At 40.3% G+C, this 19,356-nt stretch overlaps 1 protein-coding gene across 2 annotated transcripts; it reads left to right on the top strand.

Annotated features, from left to right (window-relative positions):
* The first annotated feature begins 890 nt into the window (after positions 1-890).
* Positions 891-11,627, top strand: ubac2 (UBA domain containing 2). Of its 2 annotated transcripts, XR_003841680.1 has the most exons (11): positions 891-1,067; positions 2,033-2,157; positions 2,901-3,020; positions 3,389-3,495; positions 4,068-4,191; positions 4,317-4,364; positions 5,378-5,486; positions 6,252-6,394; positions 6,512-6,658; positions 6,902-7,390; positions 10,875-11,627. XR_003841680.1 is itself a non-coding variant. In XM_029521093.1 (10 exons), exons 1-10 carry the CDS (start codon positions 1,037-1,039, stop codon positions 7,007-7,009), a joined length of 1,062 nt encoding a protein of 353 aa, XP_029376953.1. In that variant the 5' UTR covers positions 891-1,036; the 3' UTR covers positions 7,010-8,587. The 2 variants fall into 2 exon arrangements, 1 of the variants encoding a protein (XP_029376953.1); XM_029521093.1 differs by lacking the exon at positions 10,875-11,627 and having other exon boundaries at positions 6,902-8,587.
* The last annotated feature ends 7,729 nt before the right edge of the window (positions 11,628-19,356 follow it).

The following is a 19,356-nucleotide window of genomic DNA, read 5'->3' as shown; positions in this document are numbered from 1 at the left end:
ACAACATGTAATAGAAATAATAACAAAGACTTTGTTATAGTTATTTCAACTTTATCGAACCAGAAAAAAATAGACATTGAGATTAGAAACCTCTTTCGAAGGAATGAAAGAATGTCATGGAAACGGTTAATTTACAATGAAAATCTATAAACTAAACATTGACAGCAATTCATAAGGTGTCAAAACAGAAGCATTATAAATCAGCCAAAACATCTACGGGCAGATGAGCCTGCCTTTAAATTGGTTTCACTGTGTCCAGTGAGACCAGCTCCCTTAGATCCAGGTAATTCCAAACATTCCCATCATCTTTATATAGGATGCCCTGCAGTATGTAAAGTAGGCCTGATTAAAATTAGCCCAACCTTTACCAGCTGCAATTTTAAAGTGGTGCACACACCAGTTCATCACTGATTATAATCTAATAATACTATACAAAGACTGTTGTTCTAAAAGTAGCAAATTTCTTGCTTTTGATTTTTTCCAAAGCTTGAGTAAAATCCATGATTTATGAGGGATTGCTGCTTTATTTTAGGCCTAAATAAAGATCACTGCAAGTTAATTCTTATTTGCTCAATTTGATCAACTGTACCCTAAGGTGCTTTTATTTGGCAAATTAGTTTAAATTAGAGGAATCAAGTCGAAAATGAAATGATTTATTTTTTCTTTGGTTCCCTGTCCTCAGCAATTGACTGGATAAATATCGATACTCAGCATTGTCCGGTATAATATAAATATTAATCTTTAAACTTTCGCGGATGGAAATGTGACGAACAGGTAAATTGATCAAATGTCCGTGGAGCCACATCTCACCACAGAGCAGCAGCGCCCTCTGTAGGCCGCCATCCGTCAGCTGCAGCGGCCTGCGAAGTAACACCTTTTGGCCTTGTCGGGCTTCCGTAGGACATTCGCTTTCCTCGACTCCTTTCTCTCACAGCATGGATTCTCACCTTAACTTTCTTTTGGTGTTTTACTCTTAGTTTTGCTTGGGCTGAGGACTAACCTCCGCTGTCTGGATTCCGTACCGCGCCTGGACACCATGTTTACCACCACCGGCTCTCGGGGCCTGTGTAAGTATGAGCTCTCCGCCGGTAAAGCGGAACCGGGATGTCGCAGTACCGTCAACGACGCCTGTCAGCGAGAGCAGCTACCTCAGCTAGCCGACGTTAGCATCGCCCTGTCATTCATTTACAGCCGACACAATCATTTCCTCGCTGCTGCATTTAGTTTGTCAACAATCTGCGTCTTGGTTCTCCAACGTGTCAACCATAAAATAAACGCAACCTGCGAAAAAGAGGATGTTGTAAATATCCATGCAGTTCCACTTTGTGGAGCAGGAAATGAATCTGCCTGTGGAAATTAGCTAACATCGACAAAACCGACGTGAGCTTATCTGTAGTAGACGGCAGCATTTCTTCTTTCCGTGTTTTTCATGGATGGAGGAAAAACTCGTAATTCTCAGCTTCCAAAAATGTTCCATTACATATAAAAGTTCAGATTTTTTTTAAATATAAAATAAACGTGCAGAAAAATTACAATAAAATTTCTTCAAAGCAGGCCACTGTAGCATGAGATTATTATTATTACAGATCATCCGTAAACAGCATGCCGTTGTTGTTTGAGATGGAACTAATTACATTTAAGTTCTTTGTATGCTGCTGTTGATTGTTTTTTTTTTAGTCTGCTGATTGGTTTCCATGTAATCAGTAGCTTTGTAGAAATCTGTAGGTTTACAGATACACTGGCAAGTCAATTGATGAGTCATTTGCCAATTCAACAAACAAACAGATGATTCAAATAATTAAAAATGAAGCAGCGTGACATACTCGGCAGTTTCTGTCTGTTGGCTCATTACTCAACTAACTGTTTTGACCTTTAGTTTATTCATACGTTACAAACTCTCCATACCATTTGGAAGCAAAATGTTAATTTGTTTAAGTTAGTGGAACCTGTAGCTGTAGCATAATTGTAATTTCAGGACTGATGTAAAATGCAAAAACCTGAAAACGCTGTTCACCACTGATGTTTTGTGCAGATAAGGCTCCTCTGTCTAAAGGCCTCCTCCTGACTCTCAATGGGCTGACAGTGATGCTCACCCTGCTGCCACAGTACCAAGAACTGTTTGTATACAACCTACAGGCTATCATGCAGCAGCACCAGGTACGTCTCTCATACCTGCCTGAGCCAACCAGCAGCAGCAGCTCATCAAATCTGTCCACCATTTGAAGCAATTTACCTCCTTAGAATAATATGAGAGCCTGAAGATCAGGAACCATAGAAGTTTAAGCCAGCCCGTCCCTAAAAAGCATCACCACCACCCCACATGCGTTTGTATTGTTGCTCACCTTTTTTCTGAATGCTGTCGCGTCTCAGAGCACTTTTCATATTCTTTGAGGCCAAAGCACTTTTTTATTTTTGGTTAAAGACATTAATATTGAGAAAGGTGAGGTTTTTGTTTATTTGACAGTTTTTTTGTTTCTTTTTATGAAGTCTGAATGCAAAGAAAAGGTGAACATTGATTTCCTTGTACTTTTTTTCCTATCTATCTAAAATATATAATGTTATAGGTGAATGTGGTCACGGACATCCATTGTGAGCATTCATGGCGGTTTTTCTGTGATGTTTATAACGTCCATATTGGTTATAGGAATTATATTGTATCAACCAAATTTAAGAAACGTCCAGCCCTATTTATCGCAATATAATTTTGACAAATTGTTTCTACAATGATGAAGTATTTCAAGGTAATTAGCAGTTCTTGGTTGGTCTGATATATCAGCTAGGATATAACATGGAGTAACTTGTTATATACACTTGTTATTTAGAAAAGGCATTTGTCATTTTGTTACAACTGTGTACATTTATAATGTAAATTTATCATGCTGCTCTCCTTCATGCTGTAGGTGAGTAGGTTGTTGTGTGGCAGGCTGATCTGTCTAGACTTGAAGGACTCCTTTTGTAGCAGTCTGCTAATTTACAACTTCCGAATCTTTGAACGGAGGTTTGGCACCAGAAAGTTTGCTGTAAGTACCAATTCCACTAAAAGATGAATACATACATACATGGTTACTCAGAGTACAAATTTATTAATATTTTTGCCAAACTATAATCTCTTGCAATCAGGAGTTTATACATTTAATGTGTTAAATGAGCCACAGTTGTTTATTTGTGCGGTTTTTCCTCTTCAGTTACTGAAAAAAAACAAAAGGAATATATTAAAAAAAGAATTAACTTCTTTAGCAACTTAGTCTTTTAGGGGAGATGATATGTAACTTTCTCGTCTGACACCAATTAGTTCTCAGTAATTTGCAATACAATTGGCATTTGACAGACAGACTTTATAGGTTTATATTGTTCTAACCATCATGCACGTTTCTTCTCTTAATGTCAGTCCTTCCTATTCGGCACATGGTGTCTCTCTGCATTGATGGACTTCCTGTTGGCCCAGGCTTTTCAGTTTATATTTGACTATGAGGTCGAGGAACTGCCTGCGGGACTGTGAGTATCTTGATTTTATTATTAGCCACAGTACATGCTAAACTTCACTTAATGGTTAGGAATAGCTTTTTGTCACTCATCACGTTTAAGGATCAGACAGTCAAATACTACATATCCTTGTATTTACTTAGAAGCATGAAGCATTAAAGTGATATTCAAACCATATGTCACCTCTTTTTACCACCTTCACATATCACCATGTAAGCCTCGGGCAGTATCCATTTTTCCATTTCCTAATCCTCTCCCCACATTATATTTGCCTATTTAAACGGTTGTGGGCTGGCAGCAGAATAACATCCACCATATGAGGAGGAAAAAAATAAATAGCTTAGGATATTTAATTTAGTTATGAGTAATTATTCAGGGAAAGAGCTATGTAAACATTACCAGCTCCTAAACCAAACACAGCATTGCCTGAAATGTTATTGTTACATTTCAGTTTATTTTGTATGTTGCATGCATGCTGATTAGATTTGTATTAAGCAACATGAAAGTAGTTCAAATTTGAAATCTCTCTATTTCTGTTCTCTTTTGCTCTCCATGGTTTGGATTCGACATTTCTCTTCTCACAGACTTGCTCCAGTCTTCTCTCTTTTCGTGCCTTTCTACTTGTCGATACCCAGAATGCCAGTCACCCAGGTCCTGGGCCATATCCACATCACTAACAAGTCCCTGGTCTATGTAGTAGGCCTGCAGGTAAGGCTGTGCTCTGCTGGCTTGAGCATGTGATTATTTTTCTTTCTCTGTTATTGTTTTTTCAGATTTCTTGAGACTACATTCAACTGGTCTTCATTGTTTCTTACTTTTCCTCTCTGCTCTAGCTACTTACTTCCAGCCCTTTCATGTGGCTCCTTGCAGTCAGTGGACTGGTGAGTATCAAGATTCTTAAATAATTCATAATTTACTGGGTATCCAAGAAGACTACAAAAAAATAAAACTGCAATAAGTGATTTATGTCTTTAGTATTTCAGGTGTTTCCTGAGGGCAGTGTGACACAACTCTATGTGGGTCAGGGAAACTAAATAATGCGCTCAAGAAAAGTCTTTCTCAAAACAAGGACCAGTTAACAATTACAATGAAACGCACGCCCCCTGAACCAATAGCGTCAATAGAGTAAACAGCCCCATAGCCTGACAAGTGAGCAACAAAATGATCCCAAATTTCTAGAAATGCTGGCTCCATTCAAACCATATATCAGTCAAAACGTGAACACTGGTGAAATTTAACACAAGCCCATAGCAAGCTAACTTTAAGCTTCAGCCACTTTTCCTCTCAAATGCTAAAATGTATGTTTCTGTCTGGTTGGCTGTGTGATCACCTGCAGTTCATTTAAAGCTGCAGTCCCCAACCTTTTTTGTGCCACGGACCAATTTAGTGTCAGACAATATTTCCACGGACCAGCCTTTAAGGTGTGGCAGATAAATGCAACAAAATAAGATGATACGGTCGGCATAAAAACTGTGCTATTCATTTTTCAAAATAAAACGTATTTCAGATTCAGATAACAAATAAACAAATTGGGAGTATAATCTAACATTTCTCATTTGACATGCCATTCAATGTCAAAGTAGTGTTGGATAAATTAGTTGATCTACAGAAAATATATCAGCATCTATTTACTGTTAATCAATCTCTTTAGTCATTCATCTGGCAAAGTGCTGAACATTATAGCTCCTCCAGTCTGTGGCTTTGCCACCGGTCTGTTTTATATCATTGTAAAATTAAGATCTTTGGGCCTTTTTCACCAGATGATGACATTTTATTGAAGGAACTATAAATTTAGAGCAAAAAAAACAGATACTGAATAATGAAAGTCATTGGTAAGGGGTTTGCATATTATGTTTTTATATGTCTATGTGTTTTTTGTGGATGTGCCTTTCAGATGTCAGGTGGGCTGTACTACTCCAATGTTCTCCGGTTACAGAAGCTTCTCTTCATTCCTTCCTGGATGTCTCGTATTGGACGTCATATTTTTGAGCCACTCTTCTCAAGTGAGTCCCAGTATGAATAAGAAGGAGGAATAATAAACTTAATGTTCACTAAAACAAAACATACACATTAATGTATTTCTATTAAATTATCCTGGGGTAAGGTCATGTGAAGGAGGAAATTATGCTTTCTTAACAGTCCAGCCTGCTTTATAAAGTTAGCCAATTTTCCAGATTCACATTTTTGTAGCCATTTTCTATACTTACTTACTTGGCTAATTAGCTGAAGTAACTCATGTTCCCAATTTTATAGGCGCTATTCGTCCAATTTCACCAAATGACAGAGGGGATTTATGGGTCAATGATGCCATCATTAAACAGTAGTATGAAAGCATGCAGTATTAATTAAGAAAAATAGTTTCTGGCTGACTGAAGATGTAATATTTTTACATGACTGCACATGTTACTTTCTTCTCTGAGAGCATTCACTTAAAAGGTTGTTTACATCAAATGTCATGCTTTAAACGGCTGCTCCTCTCCAGTTTCTAATGTCCTACGCAGTCATTTAAGGGAAAAATTGTATTGATCTAAAAAACTTCTGAACAACTTCGGGTTCCCACATTTTCTTCTGATTAACAGGTTGCATCTTTGTTATTTTAGTTTTGCTGTCCCAACAAATAGGATATCCTTCTTGCAGTAAATCTAATAATGATAAAACATTTTTGCTATTCACCTGGGACAGATGTATATGTTAAATCCTCTCAAAGCTAGAAGAATCCCTCTAGTAGACTGCCTTTTAATATGTGCCTAACATCTGTGCTTGTCAAGGCTCCCAGCCAAACAGTGAGACACCTCTGGGGATGGGAGCCACTTTGGACATCCAGAGGCAGCAGAGGATGGACCTGCTCGACCAACAGCTGCTGCTGGCCCAGTACAATGAGGCCAGGAGGAACGCCAGACACCAACCACAGGTAGATAGACGCACACACACACACATTTATTGCACCACAGATTTATAGCTTAGCCCCAGTGCCTCCCAATACAAAGTGCAAGTACAAATATTTGATTCTGCCTCTTTGTCTGTGCAGCCTGGGTTGTTACAGTGGACCAGGTTGTTCCCCTCCCTGAGACGCAGAGGAGAGAACCGACTTCCAATGCAGCCCCACCCTCAGGCTCAGACACACCCATCTACACAGCCACCACTTTTGGATAACTCTCCTGTGGCAGAGGAGCAGGTTGGTGTTCACCTCTTGCTCCTGTATAGGTTTACACATGTGCACCTTGATACATTAATTGTATTTGAATTATGAATTCACTCTGTAGTTTCTATGTCCTATTTCACACATTTTATGGTCTGCATGTCTCAGAATGCCCATCTACACTTTTCTTTGTGCAGGAAGCCCTTCTGAAATGTTTTCAGGTGATGATTTATGCGTGCCTGCTGTCTCTCAGTTGATGTTTTATTTTTGGTCCCACAGGTTGCACGGTTGGTGGAAATGGGCTTTTCCAGGATTGATGCCCTTGAGGCCCTCAGAGCATCAAACAACGATATTAACATGGCAACCAACTTCCTCTTGCAGCACTGAAAGAGAGAGACCAAGCTTAGTGAGTAAAAACAAAGGTGACGGAGGATAGCAGGAAGAGAAGCAATGAAGGCAGAGGAGCAAAAAGCAAAACTTGGAGAAAATATTAGAGAATTACAGTGAATGATCGAGAAAAAGGAGAGAAGACAATAGAAATGTGTACAGACAATCTGCTCTGTCACTGCTCCCTGAAGCAGTGTCAGGCAGATCTGATGTGAACAGAGCCTGATCACTTGTTGATTAATGAAGACGTGTGAAGCACAAAGTGGGAGACATTTGCGTCATCGCTTTTTGATGGTCATCGTAGTGTGAAACAGGCATCATTGCTCAAGGCAGAAGAGTTAGAGTTCTAGCTCCAAGAGGAAACCCAGAGAAACCAAACAGGTGAGAGCTTTGCTCACAGTACACCTTAAACACATCAGAGTCCGGTGGAGGATTTATTTAAAACAACCAATGCTGAGCACACAAACCAGCAGATACCCACGGATACCAACTTATAGCTATGTGAAAAACTTTTCTATAACCCTCTATAACATGTACTGCCATTCTACTGACTATTGTGTAACCAGCATCTCAGATCCTGATAACTGCTTAGAATTGATCATTAACGCATAGAAGGTTATTTAAGGAGGATACTTTTTTTTTTTTTTTTTTGGGTCAACTTAACAACTTAATAACAGGGCTGAAAGAGGGGCATCCAGCCTCTGCTACATGATTTAATTCCCAACTGAAGTTCAGAGGCCATTTTTACAACTTGATGTTAAGTTAATGATAAAGAGTCCATGAACAATATAACAGGCATAGCATGGTTTTATTACCCAGATGTTATTTCTTTATTTTGGCAGCATTAGATGGAAGTAGCAGGACTCAACCCTTTCCTTCTTGTAATGTTTAAACAAAGTAGTCCGTCTGACAGTGACTGCAGGAGCCAAATTTCCTCAGAGCTGACCGGTTTGGTCCTTCTGTGACCATAAGTGCCCTGTTAGTGGGCCACGGGTCTGTTTGGCAGGATATGGGTCAGATGAGTTATCTCAGGGTCTCTGAGGTGTTTTCTTCTCAATGACATAAATAACATTTACGCACACAGACAGCGAGGTCATGGTTTACTTAACTGTCTGTCTCTTTCATAATTTCTTTCTTTTATACATTTGCACACAATCCTTGAAGTTTTATTTATTCCGTAACTGAGTTTGACTCTTCTCTCTGCCAACATACGTCTGGATCGTGGCAAGTCTTAAAATTCAGATGGTATTTATTATGCAATATCCAGACAAGAGAAATTTATGGAGACTATGCACTGCATAGTAATTACTTTGTGTATATAAATGTGAAGCGATGTGGAGCAAGAGAACTAATATTGCAGCCATTCTGTATTGATGTCAAAGAAAGATGCTAGTTTTATATTTTGTGCATAATATTATTGATAATATATGACCACTGTGAGTCTTTCATTTGTGTGTATGTATTTTTGAGGGTGAAATAATAGTTGATGGCGCGTAGTAAGGAAGTTGTTGCATGAACAACTTTCTGATGAACTGTAATGAATCATATTTGCTCTGTGGAATAAATCAACTTGCTGACGATTTAATGAATAGGACTTATTCATTGTGGTCCTTAAGGTAAACCATTTGAGTTTAATACAAGTCAATGATGGACAATCAAAATGAAATGAAAGTTTGAAAGAGTTTTGTGGCATTTTGGTTAAAACAATAATTCTCATGCATCCAACATGTTTGGCTATGGGATATTCAAAAAAGAGGACTAAATGTGACCTATTAATCTGATGAGGTTGTTTTTTTTGTTTTTTGTTTATTTTTTTTAACTAACTATAATTTAGAGATTGTATTTTCTATTACAAAAAACAAATAAATGATCATATTCCTTGAATAGCTTAATTATTATCACAAAATACCATTTCTGAAGTTATGAAGTCATACATTGGTGTAAAGATTCTTTATGCCAATATTGAAAGTGGAGGAAAACATGCAAACTGTTTTTCCCTGGTTAATTATTTCCTATTATGCACTGCACTGTGCATCTATAATGACAAAACTTTTGCTCGAATTGATTTGGAAGCACAGTTGGGGGGACAGTATATTTCAGCATCTGTTTGTAAACTCGCACATTGCATTGAGTCACTTCCTTCTGTGTGATCTGTTACCACTCACCTGAGATCGGTGTTTATAAAACAGGACTTTTTTTGTGCATTAGTCGATAGTGTGTCTTTTCTCACTGCCTGTCAAAAGCTAGGGTTGCAGAATCTTTTTAGCTTTTAAATGAAATGTAGAACAGAGATGTCCGTTGAAAAAGCGTTGTATGCATTATTACGACAAATTTACCTTCTCAGTAGTTTGTGAAAAGTCAAAATAAATAAACAAAATTGTAAAACCGATACAAAAATATCCCTCAGCACAATTCTAATCAGGGACTGTTGGAGATTTGGATGGAAAGTTGTGATTAATCAAAAGGAAAACTGTAAGAATGTCTTACAAAAGCATAATACATGTAATGATCAGTTTCAATCCACACTGCGTTGTTTTTTTTGTTTTTTTTTTTCCCCCAAAACACTGTGTTTTGTATAACTACAGTACAAACAACTGACCTTAGAAGACCATTTATCAAAGACTGGGAGAAATACTTTGTGACCAAGATTGACTGTAACTGAAAAAAACAAATCCACCCATGCTGTTAAGCTTCCTTCCGTCACTAGATGGAGACATTTATTCATTTCCATTGTGTTGTGACTGCCACACCCACCAGCTGTGATTATTCCGGTGAACAGACAGCTCCAGCAGACCTGCTCCACGGTGGCTGAATATCAATGCATAAAAATTATTCACATCTTCCAAATCAAACAATTCAAAAGAATGTGGTTTGCCAGTTATTCCCTGAAAATCAAATAACACTCAAGCCATCCTTTATTCCTGACCTCGCATTCGATGTGTGGCAAATGAGATTTCATCTGAACTCCATAGACGCAAAAGAAACGTGGTCTTTCTTTTTTCTAACCTGAAGGTCTCTGGAGTTCAGGGGTGACACAATTCAATTCGATCTCTGGCATGGAAACTCAGTCAAGCGGCACAACTTTTAATGGCTGCTGAATTGAATTGCAGCTTAAACCACAGTGATGAATATCTGTCTTTTTTCAGTGTGTAATTAAAGATGATTGAAGCAAAAAAACTTCCCTTACAACCAACCTCATTAAGGAGACGCTTACGAAATGCCTACTTAATGTGCAGCATTAATCATGCCTCATTTTGAGGTAGAGATTTAGATTTTTCAAAGGGAGGATGTTTTGGTTGTGTTTGTTTTATCTAAACTATGCACATTTTCAGGTGGCAACGCCTCATGTGAGGGCAAGCAAACCGCTGTGTGAAGTTTTGTTGCACGTCCCCGTGTGCGAAAACAGTGTCAGAACGATGATGCATGTACAGGGGGTTTCTCCTTGTCTGGCGGGGAAAGCGTTGCCATTTACAGTACAGCTGACTCTGGCCTTGAAGTGTCAGCAGTCGTATGGGGCTATTTGTCTTTTCAGGATCGCCGTCTGTGGCTCTATTAACAAGGCCTACTGTACCGAATACCATGACATACCGCTATTTTACAGGAGCAGAGTCATGTCTGTGTGTGCTTCTGTTTTTGGATAACATGCCCTTCCTTTTGAGAGGATTTTGAGTTGTAAACTTTTAAACCCTTTACTCTGGTCAAATTAACCTCTGGTGACAGGTTAATATATTCAATGGTTTGAGGTAAGAGTAAGGCTTTGGATGTCAAATGGTGATGTAATGCTTGCTGTAGATTTTGTTATTTCCACATAACAATCGTCAGCATTGAAGCAACAGCAACATTCAAGTCTTTTTTTCTACTGCAGGTACCACCCATTACCCTCATCCTGATAGCGACTCACTGCACTCTCGGCCCTGAAGACGCAGAAGCTGCTTAGAGGACGTACGAGAACTCCTTCATTAATAAATGTGAGGATGGGCAAAGCTCTTGTCCAGTGACAATCACCATCACCCTTGCTTGACCAAGAAGACGTACAAAGGGCGTTTTAAAAGGAGCTTCTGGTCTCTTATGCGTCCAATAAATGTGGGGCTGCACCAACAGTCTGTTGGCTTCGCATAAAGACTGAAAACAGAGAAACCACGAGCCTGGCTCCTTCAGAAGATGACAGAATACAGCTTCCAGCTCCTCCATGATCACTAAATTATATCCTCTCTCACACCGTCATGTTTGTGTAATCTTTGCAAAAGCAGCCTTTGAGTAGAGGCTTGGGATGGGTGGGGCAAAGTCACAGCACGACACAGATTACACAGATCTTTAGACCTTCAAATCACACAGGGCGAAATTATCATTCATTTGGCGTTGTATTTCTGGCACCATTCTCGTCTTTCATGTGGTGCTGTTCAGGCAGTGGACAATGGATTTCTAGGGTTTTTTGGAGGTGTTTTAGTTGGACACGGTCTCCTGCAGCTCCAAACAGGACTGATGAGGGCTTTGAAAGCAAATCAAGGTAGAATACAGAAAAGCCAAAACTCAAGCTAAAAGGTACTCTGGCCAATTGGGTTAAGGCATACTGCTACATGCTACGACTGTGACTGCTTTCACATTATATATATATATATATATATATGCCATCAGACAAATTCATGTTTTAGTGTGAGTGAATGATTTGCTGCTGCTGTGTATACATCATCAGAGGCCAGCACCAGCTCCATTGCTGTCTCTGCTATTTTCCCTCGACAGCCCTGTTGCCATGGTGAGTGCATGCTGTTTTGTGAGGTTGCCATGGAGACCCCGTATCGCAGCCTTCCTCCAGCTTTCATCACGTTTCTGCATGATCATTTGTATGCCTCACGTACACTAATGCTTTAAAAAACATGAGCCACACAGGGAAGCGCCCTCAGGGACCGCCTTCCGTAGAAAAATGTGCAGGTATTCCTGGTGCCACTTCAGTGGATGACAAAAATACCTGAGCGGCTGTGTGGCTTTCTCACTCTGACTTTGCATGTTTGACAGTGAAAATGTCGGATGTATGAGAAAAATTCCCAACAATGTCATCTCTCTGTTGTTGTTTTTTTTTTTCGCTCTCTCTCAGCAGTGCGTTCATTGTTAGGGAAGGCGAGAATGCCAAACGCCTCCCACTGCTATGGTAATGATATTCAAGCCAGTGTGCTCGGATGATGACATCATTTGTTAGATGAGTCCCCCTTATAGTCTGCCCTTGCCTCACAGGGTATTTTTACTTATGTATGTGTGCTGCATGTCTGTCCATTTGAATGTGTGTGCGAGTGCACTGTGAACCACATGTTGGAATGTTTGCGTCCCATTCTCAGGGCAGGAGGCAAGCGGCAAAGGCCATTGATGTTTTCTTCCAGCCGTTTCAGAGGAACTGTAGTTAATGGGGCACAACAATGTACCTGCCTTCAGGCCATTCAAGGCTTTGGCATTTCATTTCCATTGCGTGCTGGCTCCTGTCTGCCACTTGTGGTCTATTTAGTCTGTGGTTGCTTCAGTTACATCAAAAGGAGCGCAATCTTCTTTAATCATTAGGGGCTGGCTAGGCGCACCTCAGGATTTGTTGGTTTGTTCAACCTGTTTTTCCATCTTCCAGCAGCAATGACAGTTTGTGAATGGGCGACTTATTTTTCTCTGCCTTTGTTTGTTGACATCTTCTCACTAGATCTGTGCCCAGGCCTGCCTGAGCACATTTATGAGAAAACCACAATGCCACAAGATGCTGATTTGGAAAACGGTCATTTGCAGCCCCAACCACTCCTAAGGAGCACTCTGTACACTAGCTCTCTAATCAACATCACCCTGAGGTAAGCAGTCATCACTCTTGACCATCAACTATCCCTGACCCCAAACACACACCTCTCCTTGTGTCTATAAATTATAAAAGCTTTAGGAGAAGCTGTTCTTTCAGCATCAGGAGCACACAAACAGCATTTAGGCCTCATGACAGAGGCGTGTTTATCACTTCTGTTTGTGCTGAGGTGACAGGGAGGAGACTCATTGGAGGTGGATCCAATCCACCTCAAGGTCAACACAGTTTGAGAAATCTTTTTTTAACCACTGTTATTTGGTTTAAAGCTCAGGGAAAAAAAACAAAACAAAATCTGATTAAAAAAAAAAAAAAAAAAACTGGGCCCAGTCCAGCAAGGTGTCATCAGAAAAATGAACTAATGTGACCTTCATGCTTTCTTTGTCTCTTCTTTTCATTCCATTTCCTGCTCTCACACTCTGACAGACCACAGCCGCTGACAGTAAAACTTATATGTGCAGAAGGTTGACAGGAGTAGAAACAGTCATCTTTGCTCTCTTCCTCCTCCATAAACTATACCTTGCTCTTTTCTTGCCTGTGTGTAGCGCCCACTACTCTGCCAGGAAACTCTCTGTGTCCTCTGACCTTTAATAAAGTTCCCTTCCTCTGTAATTGTACACACATACGGTATGGCATGAACGCATGCTTCTTGTGCCGGTATGTTTATTTTTATGCATCTAGGTGCTCATGCCTCTGTGCGTGTCTATAAATGTGATGAGTATCCATTGAGTCTTTGAGTTCAGGTGAAGGTGTTAAGCTGTTGAAAGCTTTCTCTTCCGTTGCTCTTCCAAGTGAACTTTACACTCATACGCACACATTCCAGCAGATCCATTACATCCGGCCTAAAACCAGCTTAGCTAAATACTTCCGACATTGTCCTGACTGTGGAAGTGGTGGGCCTTTTTAGCAGACCCATCTTCTTTCTGCATTCTCATTTGCTCTCTGCATAGTCATGAACTTACCCAGCCTGTTTTTGTGCTCCATCAGACTTTCAGACTCACCACTCTCTTCCGGTCATTGCAACCACTGAGCACATCAGCTACTTCAGCAAGCAGCGGGCCTATATGTGCTCCGTTATAAAAACGGATCTTACATACAAACAGTGTTATTGCTCCCTGTTCTTGGGGGTATTCAGTTGTTTTTACAGCATGGAAGTGACGATGATGAATTGGGAAGGGATGAGAAGAGAACTGAGACTCAGACCCCTCAGGTGGGTGCTGGTGAGATATGACTTGAGACAGTCACGTACATAATAAACACAGTATGGTCAAATATCAGAAACATGTATAGTACCTGCAGTGCAATCACTTCCAACACCTGCTTTTGAATCCATTGCCTGACCTAATTACAGTATGTGTTGAAGAGAGAAGAGCATGTCATGTGGACTCAAGCTGAATCCCTGAACCACATGTAGTTTTTCAAGTATTTGGTTATAACCCAATGACAATTGTGCTCATTGACCCAATAATGAAAATTCAAGAGATCACAAATTCAATAAAATTAATCCTCAGCAGCCATTAATGACTAGAATGACTAATAGCAATTGACTATGGCAGTTTAGAAACACAGGCAGAGATGTTGTTTATAAAGCCATGCAATATGCAGCATTGGAGGTCAGCCACACTAAACTGATTAAACAAAGCTCATTGAATGTATTTCATGAGGTCAATTCTGCAGACAGGAAATTTAGTTTAATGTCCCTGAAAAGGAACAAGTATCTCTAGAGCAAACTGATAATTAAACATAAGTAAAAATACATACATTAAGCTTAACAATATTCAGTATATGCACAGAAAGATGTTGTCAGCTTCCATATGAATAAAAATGTCTAAACCGAGGACAGAACTGGATCTTTTCTTTTTCACGTCTGCACTCATGAATGATCGGACACTTTGATCACCTCCATGTTGGGACTGAAAGGACACAGAGCTCACGGTGTTCTTTTAGTCATGTTTAAGCGCAAAGAAACACCCCTCCTTCCCATTTTTAGTCTGTGCTGATTCACAACGGTCTGCAACCAGCCAGCTCTGGAAGCTCGTCTCCATGGAGACAAGGGTGGGAAGGAGAGTGATGATGTTGCTGGCAGAACAGCAGTCCTGAATCAACCATGTGTTTCGCTGTGTGTTTGTGTGGGTATACAGGAGAGAAACAAACAGAAAGCGAGAGAGTGATTATATTTTCCCTCTCCGGAGAAAGCTAATTTGGTTGTCCAGGACTATGTGCAATGTTATTTCAGCCAGATGGAGAAAAAAAAAAAAAGACAGACTGCTTGTATTGAAAATCAACACCACTCTCACCATTGATTCATGGCAGAGGTTGTGACAAGCTGAGAGTGCAACCGATTTCTGGTAACACTTCGATTTTCACATATTCGGATTATAGATAGCAACAGAGAAAAAAGCCAACAACGAGGTCAATATGAAGGCTTTGTTCCATCTCTCATCTTCTCTGGATGTTCAGTTTGAAATGGACCTTGGCTGGAGTGATGGATCTAAAGGCTGCTATTTACAAACTGACAGCACCTGATTTCAGAGGAATTTAACTACATTCTTGCTAAAAGTTAATGTCAGTGTTCAGGTACTTAAGTAGCATGATATGAGCAAATAACATGTCAACAGAAGTGGAATTTCACAAGGTAGCAAGGCCGTGGACTGTGTGGCACACAGGAAGTTAAATGAGCCGGTATTTGAAAAAGAATCATTTTTGCGATGCAATGGAGTGTGAGTGTGAGTGGTTGTTGGTCTCTGTCTGCCTCCGTGTGTTGGCCCGGCGATGGACTGGCGACCTGTCCAGGGTGTGCTGAGATTGGCTCCAGCATCCCCTGCACCCTGGAAACAAATAAGTGATAGAAGATGAATGAACTTTGGATGCCATGGTGATGCAGAGGTGTTCCTGAGAGAATTTTGGAGGTGGAAAGGGAAGATGTATTCATCACTGCTGGAGATGAAGTGTGTGCTAATGAGAGAGGAGTGAATAGTAATCAGCTGAAGGCAAAGATGGTGGTTGTGTTTGATTAGCGGGACAGAATACCACACCGCTTTATAATTGTGACTACGTGTGGGTTAGTTGAAATAAACCACACGTGCTACACAACACTATATATATATATATAAAATAACAATTTCTCTTAACAAGATGAGTAATTCTCAGGTCAAGCTGAAGGCCCATGTGGAAAAATGGCTTGGGCTTGTAATAACAATGGTAAGAGGAAGGTTAAGTTGAACACACACTGATATTTAGAAGCCTGTTTTGTCTTTGCACCTCCTACAGTTATGAGGGAGTATTAGAGATTCATCCGAAGATATTAAAACACAGCTGGTAAAGTAGGGTGACCAGATGTCCCCGTTTTTTGGTGTCCTATGCCAGGCTGGAACTGTCGCCAGATATGCCCCCATTTTTTACTGTGATTAAAAAACTGACCAGACAGACTGACAGGCAGCGGAGAATAATAACAAACCGACCAATTGTCCATCCTAAAGAAACTTTTTCTTTCCAATTTGTCATCTCTGGGTAGAGAAGAGTAAGGAGGTCAGGTGTTCATAACCTGCAGAAAACCATCAGGAACCCCCCCCAACTAGACCCTGATTTCTTGATTTGTGTCTTGCAGGATGACACCAGGAAAAGCTGCACAACCATGATAAATAAATGAATAAGCAAAAAAGTATGTTCTATTGGCATCTGCATTGCTAATCTGTCAACAGATGGACGATAATTCATGTACAATGTTTACATGAGAGCTCAATTGCTGGCCAACTTGTGTTGGAGTGTTGCATTATGGGAAACCTGCAGCTTTGCAGGTTTGTGGCCATGAAGCTACTGCTCTTCCCACATTTCTGTTGTTACACCCGCCTGCTCGAATTTATTTTGTATGCTAAATGCTCTAAATGAGTTTAATGCTCATAAGCCACGTACGAGTTATAAACTATAAAAATCAAACTCTACACTATTCAGTGTGTCTGAAAAAGTGACTAAATTAATACATTTTCACTGGACGCTTGCCAAAGCTTGAAAACCTTAATTTGTAACGAGTCATGATTGCAATTAATCACGCCTGTTCCATGTGTTGACAAGCCAAAATCCATCCATCCAACTTCTACCACTTTGCTGTTTCCGGGTCACGGGGGGGTGCTGGAGCCAATCCCAGCCAAAGTTCTGAACATCAGGGAGAGAGCGGGGTCACCCTGGACAGGTCACCAGTCCATCACAAGGCCAACACAACTACTCACGCTGTCATTCAGACCTAGAGTCACCAGTTAACCTAGAAAAGCGTGTCTTTGGACAGTGGGAGGAGTCCCACACAAGCACGGGGAGAACATGCTCCGCTCATTCTCCGGGCCGGTTCTCCAGGCCGGGAACCGAACCCGTGACCTTCTTATTGTGGGGCAACAGCGTTAACCACTTCTTTGCTCCTGCAAAGAAATTGCAGGAGCTACTGACAGCTGTATAATGGTGGTGAGATAGCTGTGAGAAATAATGAAGTATTCATGAAGAGGAAATGAGAGTGTCAGGAACTGGTAGTTTGGTAACGTCTGTCTGATAGGTTCAGTTTTGCGTTTTGTCTACTTCATGTTTTATTTTGAAAAGTGTGTTTGTATTTCCCTCATCTTGTCTAGCTTCCTTCTCCTGTTGATTGCCTTCCTTCCCCTAATGTGATTCACCTGGTGTATATTTGGTGTGCTCTGATGCTTCTCGGCCAGATTGTCTCGTCAGATTTCTGTTCCAGAATCTGTTTCCAGGTTTGTCTGCTGGATTCTGAGTTTTGTCCAGTGATTTTGTACCTCTGCCTGCTGTGTGGATTTTCTGGCTTTTGGACTTTGGCCTGATTAATTGGTCTGCACAGTGAGTCCACCTGGTCTGTGCCTGCTGGAAACCTTTTATCATGGTGTTTAATTTTCTGTGCATAAAGTGGGCAAAGGACATAAGAATATATTTCTTAACTGCAAAATCACAGTTCTCTGTTGGTTGACGGCATTAAATATATGTTGTATGGAGGACAGGACATACGAGCCTTCTTCAGCAGTTCCACAGTGACAACTTTCATTTGATCAGTGTCCAGCAAGCCAGTGGTTCTTTCCAACAGGTGTTGCTTATTTTGTCCGATCGTATCTGTGCTCAAATGTTGTTGTTTTTTTTTTGTTAATGAGTGAGTGAAGAACAAACTCATCAGAATGAAACAAATCAACTGGTTGGGGCTAAAACATGCTTAGATTTGGAATCAGAATAATTTGCATCTGAAGGTCAAAAAAGGTGTTTTGGTGGTGTTTTGTTGTTTTTTTTTTTTACCCCCCTTCTGTGACATAGATGGCAAGACTTTCCACCATGCACTGATCATTTCTTCAGATTGTGGCAAAAACAATTCATTGGAGGCTTCATGGGTGTTATTGCTGTGCCAAGAACTATGTCAGGTTTATTTTGTGAGCGCTTGGTGGGACGGTGGGGGTTTAGTGCTTAAACATCGCTAAAAGTCACAATGTATTGTGTCCTCAACTCCCTGTGCGGCAGAATAAGCATGTGTGGAGGCCTTAGCATTGCAAAAGAACTCCTTTGCCAAAGTGTTGTTGACGGAGATAACAGCAGAATAGATTAACCAAGACAACAATGAGTGACATTTGGAGCTGGAGGGGCAACGGACTTATTAAAGCATAATCAGATTTCTAAACATATTTTACTTCAACATGAAGACATGGTGTTGTAGCAGGGTCTCAGGGGAAAACACTGACATTTTAATTAGTAGAACAAGGCTGAAAGGCCCATTTGGAACAAAATGCAAACAGGGGTGATGTAAAGGGCTGTGGGTAAATAGTTACATTAAAAAAAAAACAAAACACTCTTAAATCAAATCTTCACTTCTTCATTTTGACATGCAAGGTAAATCCTTTTGGATCGTGCCAAGTGTTGGTCCCAAACAACAAGGCGTACATCACATCTTTACCCACATTACCTCACTCATGAGTGCTGCATTTGTTGTTGCTTTCTTTGCCCATCTTAGAAAAAAAACCCATCTCCCTCGAAGCGGTGCTCCATCTTCTGGGAATGCCGTCCTGACATTAATGGCCCATTTAGGCAGGTGAATGTAATTCCATGCAATTTCAAAGTTATGTCAAGCTGTAATGGTCGATAATGGCTCTATGTGCTGAGTCACAACAGTAAATTATGATCTAATTACTCGGGTGGGATGGCACGAGCTAGATGCAATCTCATCATTCCGTGAGTTTATGGTTAGCATTGTAGAGCACAAACAGACCAACAAAGATACGGACTCATTATCAATGTTACTTGGCCCTGACACATTTAGAAGTTGTTTCTTGTCAAAGCCCTCCAGGTGTATTTCATATCTTAGTGTGAACCTGTGGCTGTTTTGAGGTCAAAGTGAAATCTGATATAGAATATTAAGCAATGTCATCACATGATTGGGGAAAACAATTTTTTTTTTTTTTTTTTATGTCGGAACGCTCACAGAAGACTGTGATTTGTGACTGTCTGTTGGATTCTTTCATTATTTTTTCAGCAACATATTACATTTTAA

This window comes from Echeneis naucrates, chromosome 15 (genome assembly GCF_900963305.1).
Source record: "Echeneis naucrates chromosome 15, fEcheNa1.1, whole genome shotgun sequence".
NCBI classification, from domain to species: Eukaryota; Metazoa; Chordata; class Actinopteri; order Carangiformes; family Echeneidae; genus Echeneis; species Echeneis naucrates.
Note: the sequence above shows the minus strand (reverse complement) of the source record. Positions and strands in the feature narration are given on the sequence as shown.

Excerpts from the sequence above, each read along its gene's own strand:
- ubac2 (XM_029521093.1), top strand. The coding sequence starts at position 1,037 with ATGTTTACCACCACCGGCTCTCGGGGCCTGT. Across the intron at positions 1,068-2,032 it reads CACCGGCTCTCGGGGCCTGT|ATAAGGCTCCTCTGTCTAAA; the intron begins GTAAGTATGAGC and ends TGTTTTGTGCAG. Across the intron at positions 4,365-5,377 it reads TCCTTGCAGTCAGTGGACTG|ATGTCAGGTGGGCTGTACTA; the intron begins GTGAGTATCAAG and ends TGTGCCTTTCAG.